Source organism: Vitis riparia, chromosome 5 (assembly GCF_004353265.1).
Source record: "Vitis riparia cultivar Riparia Gloire de Montpellier isolate 1030 chromosome 5, EGFV_Vit.rip_1.0, whole genome shotgun sequence".
In the NCBI taxonomy this organism is placed as follows: Eukaryota; Viridiplantae; Streptophyta; class Magnoliopsida; order Vitales; family Vitaceae; genus Vitis; species Vitis riparia.
Genome location: NC_048435.1, coordinates 2,508,683 through 2,517,586, shown reverse-complemented (window position 1 = coordinate 2,517,586; position 8,904 = coordinate 2,508,683). Strand labels below are relative to the sequence as shown.

The following is an 8,904-nucleotide window of genomic DNA, read 5'->3' as shown; positions in this document are numbered from 1 at the left end:
CTGAACCATCAAAATAAGTACATAACCATGTGAACAAGGTGAAGGACTTTCTCATCTTTTCCTGTCTCCTCTCTTGTCAGTTTTTCAGAAATCAGACTCACAAGTTGTCCAGTACTGAAAAAAGAAAGGAAAAGAAAAGAAAACTCTTTTCATCATCCCAAGCATGGATACACCTGCTTAATTAGTCAATATTTTGTTTTCTGTGTCCTTTCAACTTGCGGAACAAGAGAGAGACCTAATAATAGAAATAGCAGTGTAGTATCATTATAACTTATTTTACATGTAAATTGCATCAGCAGTAGTAAAAGGAGCAAAAACACTAGGGAATCAAGAAAGGAATCTATTAGTGGTACTGATACTGGTACATTTACTTGTCTCTTATGGCAGACTTTGTAAGTGGTAACAGTAGGGGCCATTCTCAATTGCAAGATGTCTCCAATTCTGCAGACCAAATCTAGTGTAGTTGTCGTCATACCTTTGTCCTCTTCCTTCCCAGAAGACCATCTAGCTTGGGGTCTTTGAGCACCATAGATTCGTACTTCAGCCTTCGTCACTACGTCTTGTTAAGTGCTCCTACACCACTTGACAGGCTCATAGGCCAGCATTCAAAGTGTTTGTCATGACCATAGATAGAGAGCCCGATGGTCTTCCCCACTTAGTAATTTGAGGGTTTAAAATAATAATGATTTGTAGTTTGTAGTCACCTTGAATTATGGTTTGTTTCTGTCCCTTAAATTTCTGTTTCAATCTCAGAAAATCGATCAGTCTTACTGTTATATTCTCATCATGCCATCGACCATTGACCATTTTCCTTTTCTTTATTCTCTGCAACAAGTTTGAACCCATGTCCACCCTTCTTTTTGGATGCCTTTATCATCATGACTCATGAGAAGGCTGCTTTTATCTATGGTTGCGATGAACGTCACCAAATTACATTTGTTGTCTGTCCTGCATTATGCGCTATGCATATTTTCTCTCACTTCCTCGAGTGTGGGTCGCATGTGATGATGCAATGTTTCATTAGCAGAAATTTGCACATTTGAGAACTGTTTTTGTGAGATTTCATTTTATGCTGACGCTGACATTTTATTCTTCGTAACCATTGAATTAGTGGACATGTTGCAACTTGTGAGCGATTAAAATGCCTGTCCATCCTCGACCCTAGAACCAACCTCTTGACACTTGTCTAGAAAAATGGAAGTCATAGCCGGAAAGCCCGGTGAGCCACTCGTCTCTCTTGAATGTATGTCTAGTCTAATGCACAGATATTTATTTGGGAGAGGAATTGCAAGTTGTGAGTCCCTTCCTCGACCCTAGAACCAACCTAGTGACACTTGTCTAGACAAAATAATGTTAGATCCGTCGAGCACGGTGACCCACTGGTCTCCCTCAAAAATGTGTCTAATGCACGAAGGGAATCTCTCTCCCCCACCATGCACTGATAATGTGCCTGAGTGGTTGGTGCCAATGGAACAACACTAGTCTGCTGGGATGCACAAGCAGAGCAAGTGATATTCTGCCAGTCACTGGAACAAAGGCCTGGACATGTTCTAGGATCTATAATGGAAATGCATCGAGCATTTGAGGAGTAAGGAGAACTGAGAGAACCCTTGTGGTATATGTCAGGAATCCATCAGAAACAATATAGTTCCAACAGTGATCATATGAACGTCTGTTTTGACTCTTCATGGATCAATCACAGTGCAAGCACAAGTGCTACAGGGGAGCCCATTTTTGCATTCAATCAAGAGAATACCCAAAAACAGAATTGAGTAAAAATGCAATATTGCATAACTCAAAGGTCTCTGGCCTTTCTAGACTCAAAACCACGGAAGGCAAAAGTCCAGCCATAGCTGGTAAAGCACTCTACTGCTAGTGAAAATTGGAATCTGCAATATGAGTGGGGAAGGGTGAAGCAGCATACCAAAATCTTAGAAATAAAGGACAAAGACCCAAATACTAATACTACTCACTGTTCTAGCTGAGCCTGCAGGCTTTACCCAAATGAACACTGATGTTGTATAGACCAAATGTGAAAGTGAGACTGTTCAGTGATTTTACATTCTAACCTAACCCATGGCAGCTTGCGCTTGATTTGGATTGATTGGGACCATTGATAAAAGAACCTGTTTATGAGAGGATAAGATAGCTATGTCCAAGGCAAACCTCAAGTTCAATACAAACAAACGCCAGATTGGTCATACTCAAATTTCAAGCTTCCGTGCCCTCAAAACCATCATCCACCATTTATGGGACCATCCAAAACCATTTGATGGTTTCATTTTCAGGTGCCCAAACTTGGTATAAATGGACCTCAGCCCACTTTTTCCCTAGAATAACAGTGGTAGTATATATAGCAGCCACTGCATTTTTCCCCTTTTTATTGGAACTTATAAGGTTAGTGCCTAGTGCTCTATATGCCCCACCTTACCAGCAAGTACTTCTCAACAAAATATCAAGCTTCAATGATAAATGAACCTCATCCAAGATATCTACATGGCTCATCAAGGAACAAGGATGTCCAACTTTTGGGGCTTCAGATATTCATAGTACTGGTATAAACAACAAAAATCAAGATCATTTCTAGGAGTACCTTATTGTGACCAATTGAGCTAATGTTGCCAACGAACCTTGCAACCGGCACCTAACAAACTTTAAGTCCATTTATAATCTCAGATCTTAACATATTGTTTAAGTACGTTGTAACTTGTTCTTACTACTATCAAAGAGCTAATTATTCATTTCAAGAGTAAGAAAAGTGTTTGAAAATACTTTATACGCGGTTGAGTGTAACTTATTTTAGTTAAAATTAAATAACATTAAGAAAGTTCTTAGTCGTCCAACCACTTCAAATTTGTGCTCTCATCAATGTTCTTATTTTTTGGGGGGATTAGCCGAGTGGACTCGTTGTTTTCCTCCCTAACCAAACAATGAGCCCAACATTTAATGCTTTCTCAGTAGCGCAGAGCATAAAGACGAACATTGAATCATTGAATCTGAAACTTGTACCAATAGACAGTTACAATTCAAAAGATCTTGAAAATAGGAATGAAAACATACCTTTTTCTGTTCATCTGTTTCCTCAGAAAGACGGTTGTCTCGGCTTCCCAAAAATGGGCTTTACTGGATAAATCCAGACACCAGGAGAAGAGGTTCATTCACACACTTTCATGGCATTCGGTCCAGGGATGGGCGAACTTGGGTTTTTTGGGTCGCCAGCCACATTGTCTGATTTCCTCCATATCTGCCTCTCAGCAAGGCAAACAAGTCTCAGGCCATCAGGTTAAACCCTTGGGCCCTTCTTTAGAAACGCATCTTCGTTTTTCCCTGTATGATACCATTCAACTTTCTCCATTTCTTCTGCCATGCAATATGGACAGGCCCATGGGCAAATGCTTCATCCTTTTCTGCCCAGAAAGCGGCTCTAGTCTCCGCTTTCTTCCGTTTTGTACAAGGCGTTGCTCGGGTTCTAGTCTCTTTGACTCCACTTTCCGAATCTCTTAGAGCCATTTCATTTCGGTTTTTGTCCCTCAGTTGTAACGTCACTCTTTCCGGAAAAAAATGCATCATTTAACTGAACTGGAATTACAAGGAAAGAAAAACCTGCTGGAAAACCTGTCTGGATATCAAGAAAACTGAAGGAAAGAAAAAGAAAATAAATTTGTTCTCGTGGCAACAAATTTGTTTGAAAATCAATGTATTTGAATATTTTTTCCCCTAATCTCCATAAAATGACGTTGTTCTCATCGTCCTTGTATATTCTCTGTGAAGTGCTCCTCCGTACTTTTAGGAGATTGGATATGCAAACTTTTAGAAGAGATTGAAGCAAAAGCAGAAATACTTCGTCTTCTTTTATCTTCCAAAGCAAACCATCCATGGGGAATTGCTGCTGAAGAGGCCAACTGAATCAATGAAAATTCAAGACTCTGGCTGCTTACTGTATATGAATACTAAGTTCAGTCTATGGGCAGCAAAGCCTTTGTATACGAGCCATGAAAGCTCAACTCCAACCCAGAAGAAGAGCAGATTAGGAGGTCATACCAACTCCGGATTCTCAGAGCAACAAATGAAATACCAACCTGATCCTTGAATCCATTAAAATGCAACACTACTTCAAGATGATGTTTAGGTTGGTTTAAGGTTTGTATCAGCCAGCCAAGATCAAGTATGAACTTACTGGATCAGTTTTGAATCTTATCAGACAAATCCCAAATGGGAAGTCTTGTAACAGGCTAGGATCAGACAAAGAGCAATAATTATATCAATATATGAACCAGAACTTGTGAAACATCAAAAATTAGATTCCAGTCTCATTCATGCTACAGCTTACTATCTGACCTGCTGAAGTGAATTACAACATCTGTGCAATGGAACAAAACTGAACATGACCATGGAGCTAGTGACTAGACTGGTAGACTGTGATGAAAATTTACCTACCTCTAACTGATGTAATGGAAATTGACTCCTAGTACATCGATGTTTTCTGACCTGATCCCGGACAGAGACTCCTAAAGATGGTGATGGCAATTGGAAGAAAACCCATGAGTGCAATCTGGAGTTGCTCCAAGCTGCTAGTCCTTACGGTGATCTGTCCACTGAGTTTGTTGTTCAATCCAACATGGAAAGCCATTTTAGAACTTCGTCCCATGGAGAAATGGCATTGTAGATTACCCATTAGTGCAAAGTCATTTCTCCACTTCATCAGAGACAGACCCAAGGTGGCCTGGTCCTGCCCAATAGGAAAATCATTTTCTTTGAGACGGATTTCAAAGTTGGCTCCATATGCTGCATCATTCTGAGATCGAATGGCTCCAGTACTTCCCACCAAAACCAGACGTCTTCCAACTGCAATCTGATCCTCAATTTTGAGTCCAGTTGCCACATTTTTGCCTGAGAATGTAATGGATACCCCTGCAGCAGTTTTGTTCATTTGGAAATTTTTTATTTTGGTTTCACCCCTTAGGATGTAGGCAACCTGCCTTCCAATGGTTTGAATGTTGAAACCTGCCATGGTTGATCCATTTTCCCCATGCTTTGAAGAAACAGAGGAATCAAAGTGGATGTTGAACTCATTTTTGCCCTTGGTGACTTGAACAGAGATTTCTGTGGGAAACATACCAGCAATAGCAAGGTTCTCTTCAAGGCTGACACCATCATATCCACAATCATGGTCCCAGCAACGGGTAATCAAATCTGGCCTTGCAAGATGCCGGGACATGGCATCTAAAGACCGGTACCTGTAAGCAGGATTATCTGCATCAAAGGAAGGTGGGAGGACCATGTCAGGTAAGGGAACTGGTACAGTTGCTGGACTTCCAGATTCCTGGTCTCCATCCTCCCCCACATGAACATTATCATTCCCACCATCTTTGCACTTTTTCTTCATTTCCCTCAACCTTTTCAACTCCTGTCTCCACTCTTTCTTCTGAAGTAGCTTCACCCAATAATCATACTCCTCAAAATAAGCTTTTCTTTGCTCCTTGCTGAGCTTAGCAATATCAGATCTCCTCAGAGGCTTGAATGCTGGGAGCTGGTCATACACATCGTCATTTTCTTCATCAGTGTCTGTCATATTCCCCAACTCAATATCAGAGTCAACATTCTCACCACCTTGATCAGTTGAGAGTTTTGGATGAGTAAAAGACTGCAATAGGGAAGACAACAAGTAGGGTAGGGGTGGGGAACGGAGTGGAAAGCCAAATAGCTTTCTTTGACCAAATGGATCTTGTGGTTTCAACAGGGAACTTGCATCAGATAAGGTCTTCATAGAGCAGCATAAAAGTAATAATTGGTTCAGCCACTCTTGTCCATTGGGGAGCACCTTCTGACCATTTCCGTTCTTTCTACACAATGGATGGTTCTCAACAAGAGATACTGGATTTATCAAGTTTGGATTCATCAGACGCAGATCACCAACTGTTTGGCTGATAGACTGCTGAACAGAATGGGATCGTTGCAAAACAAACAAGTCATAGCTTAGGGGTGACCCAGATGGTTTTTCAGGTGGAGAAGAAGCACCATGGGTCAGAGTGACAATGGCATTTTGCCATATTGACGAACCGAGAGAACTGGTTATTGACTTTAACAATGGCAGATCATTAAGATCTTTGTCCTCGGTATCTAACCTATCAACATACAGGACAACATCAGGAGGAAACTTCTTCATGAACTTCTTTATAGATGACAATATTTTCCGGTTGAAAGCCTGCTCCATCAGAGAAGATCTGAGACCTGGTGTGTCCAAGACCCGGATCTTAACTCCATCTATTGTTCCAATAATTTCATTTACAGCAGAGGTGGTGGGTTCAAATGCATTGGTCATGGCTTTCTCTTCACAGAAAATGGAATTTATGGTTGCACTCTTTCCCACTCCAGTTTTCCCAAGAACCAGGATATTCAAAGAGAATTCTATATCACCTTTACCCTCTGCTTCAAGTTTCATGGCCATTCCCTTTGCAGATTCAAGGCTAAATGCTTCATTAGAGTGCTTCCTTGCATCAATGGCCATCTGGTATAAAACCTGTGCAACTATAGAATCTTCAGGAGAATGGCCTAGTCTCTGGACAAGCCTCAAGAATCTTATTCTCAGGAGTTGTATCTTCTCTAGCTTTTTCTTTTCCTCTTCACTTATGCTGTCCTTAGATTCAGCCCCAGCCATAAGGTCAGAAGATGCAGAAACATTGAGACCATTTGATTGGCGAGCAGGTCTCAGTGAGGAGCCTAGCCCAGCATGACGCTTGAGAGAGAAAACTCTAGAACCATCAACAGAGGTGAATACGACATTGCCACTATCACCATCCAATCCAGCACTAGTTGCTGCTTTCAGAAGTGATGTCAGTACCTCAGAATCAAATATTTTATGATCTTCATCATCCCCATCTTCCTCCAATTTTTCCTCTGAGTCTTTGAGTGTCTGTCCGTCGGTTGTCTGCAAATGATGCTGGGGAATCTGGGCACCTGAACCAGAAGTGGGGGCTAGGCTTTGCTTCTCTTCATTAACGATCTGCTTGGCTGTATCAGAGCTTCTAAATACCAAACCTCCACTCAGCATCTCCATCAGAAATTGTACCTTCTCCTTCTACACCCTCTGAAACATTGTTTGCTACATCATTCACTTCAAAGTCAGGGTCTAGATAGGAACTCGGTATACTGGATACTGAGTTGCTGGATTTACCATATATTTGGTCTTCCAACATTACATCCTCAGTAGCTCCAGGCAAATCACCATTCCCAAATATTTAGTCTCATGAGTTGGATTTAGTATTGAAATTTTAGTTCGGTTCACAGACTCAATTTCATTTTTCCCAGTGGAATTCCCCATGGATTCATCTGACTTAAAGTCACCATATTCTTCTACTACATCAGCACTGTCAACCATCATCAGACGTTCTTCAACCACTTCAGTAGGCTCTTTAACATCTACCGGGGAACCCACAAGCTTCACATATATGGCATCGTTATTATTGAATTCTGAACTACTCTGCTCACCTACATCTCTACCTTTCAATCCAGTTCCTTGGTTGTCTAGTTTTCTAAGTACTTGACTTTCAGTGGAGGGACATTTTACATTCTCATTCAATTTCAAAGTCTCCTCAGGGATATCTTCTCTATTCACTGCTGAAGCTTCACTAATAGCCTCCTCGGTATTGTCAAAATCTCTATGTTCAACCAAGTCATCAACCGACTGCTCCACTAAAGACTTTGCTTTTTCAGAACCCAGAACTTCATTTCCAACTCCAATGAAATCATCCGGATTGACCTTTATTCGGGGCTGTAAATCATCTTCTTCGATACCCAATACCTTGAATTTAGGAACATTGTCAATCTCCTCCAAAACCCGAATACCAGTAATCCTACCCGCACCTGAAAACCCACAATCTTCCACTTCACTTAGCTCCTCTTCACCACTCCCATTATCACAATCATCATCCATTGACAAACGAGCAGTGGGCATGCTGTACCTTGAATTCGAATCATCCACAACAACCGGGACAAAAGTAAGGGCATAATGACCAATAGCATCATTTTGTTCATCCTCTACTGGTGCTTCTAGGGTTTCTTCATCTGGGACTGCAAGAAACGGGCTAGCAAGAACATATTCCTCAACATCATCACTCCCTACAGATGTTTCCTCGTCTGGGAATCCTACAAATGGCCTCTCCGACGCCGTTTCAAATTCGAACTCATCCTCCTCACTCATAATGCGCCCACTTTCACTACCACTAGTACTGATTACATTATCATCACTTCTTACATATATATCAAAGTCAGAATCAAGAGAAAGAGGAGCTCTGATAGGGAGAAAACCTGGTAAGGTCTGTTCAGAGACCATGAATTCTGATGGTTGGTCATGTGGGTACCCCTCTGAGGTTGACGAAGTGACTTGTGCTGCAGAAAGAGAGACACGGGGCCTTGACTCCATAGATTCCAGCTCTTGATTCTACTAAAAGACCACACAGACGCCTAAGCTAAACGAAGTGGAAATTTAGTACCTTGGAACTGATGGATTAGGGTTTCTTTTTGGGGTTTTCTAAGAATTTCATGTTTGTTTCTTTTGGATTGCTGTGTTGGATTTGCTAAGAAGGTAAAAAGCAAAAACTATGTGACAAAGTCGGTGGAGAGAAAGACAGAGACTCAGAGAGAGAGAGAGACAGAGAGAGAGGGTGATATGACCGATGAGGTCTTGGACACAACCCTTGGAGTGTGTGAATTGGCCCGTGTCTTGGTAAACAGCTGTGAACTAGCTTTCCATATTCCAAATTTCCACTAAATTTCCCCACTAATGTTAGGGTTTATTCATATCTTTAAAAAAATTATAAAATTGGTAAACTTTTTAGTGTTTGTTTCTATCTAATTTTTGCTGTCTATTTTTAGAAAGTAAAAAATATTATTTTTTTATAAAAT

At 41.0% G+C, this 8,904-nt stretch overlaps 1 protein-coding gene across 1 annotated transcript; it reads right to left on the bottom strand.

The window, feature by feature from the left end:
* Positions 1–4,238: 4,238 nt before the first annotated feature.
* On the bottom strand, positions 4,239–7,057 carry LOC117914457 (translocase of chloroplast 159, chloroplastic-like). Its single transcript, XM_034829806.1, has one exon. It carries the CDS (start codon positions 7,055–7,057, stop codon positions 4,466–4,468), a length of 2,592 nt encoding a protein of 863 aa, XP_034685697.1. The 3' UTR covers positions 4,239–4,465.
* Positions 7,058–8,904: the final 1,847 nt, after the last annotated feature.

What these genes read in the sequence shown, in the direction of transcription:
- LOC117914457 (XM_034829806.1), bottom strand. Translation starts at nt 7,057, where the DNA reads ATGGAGATGCTGAGTGGAGGTTTGGTATTTAGAAGCTCTGATACAGCC.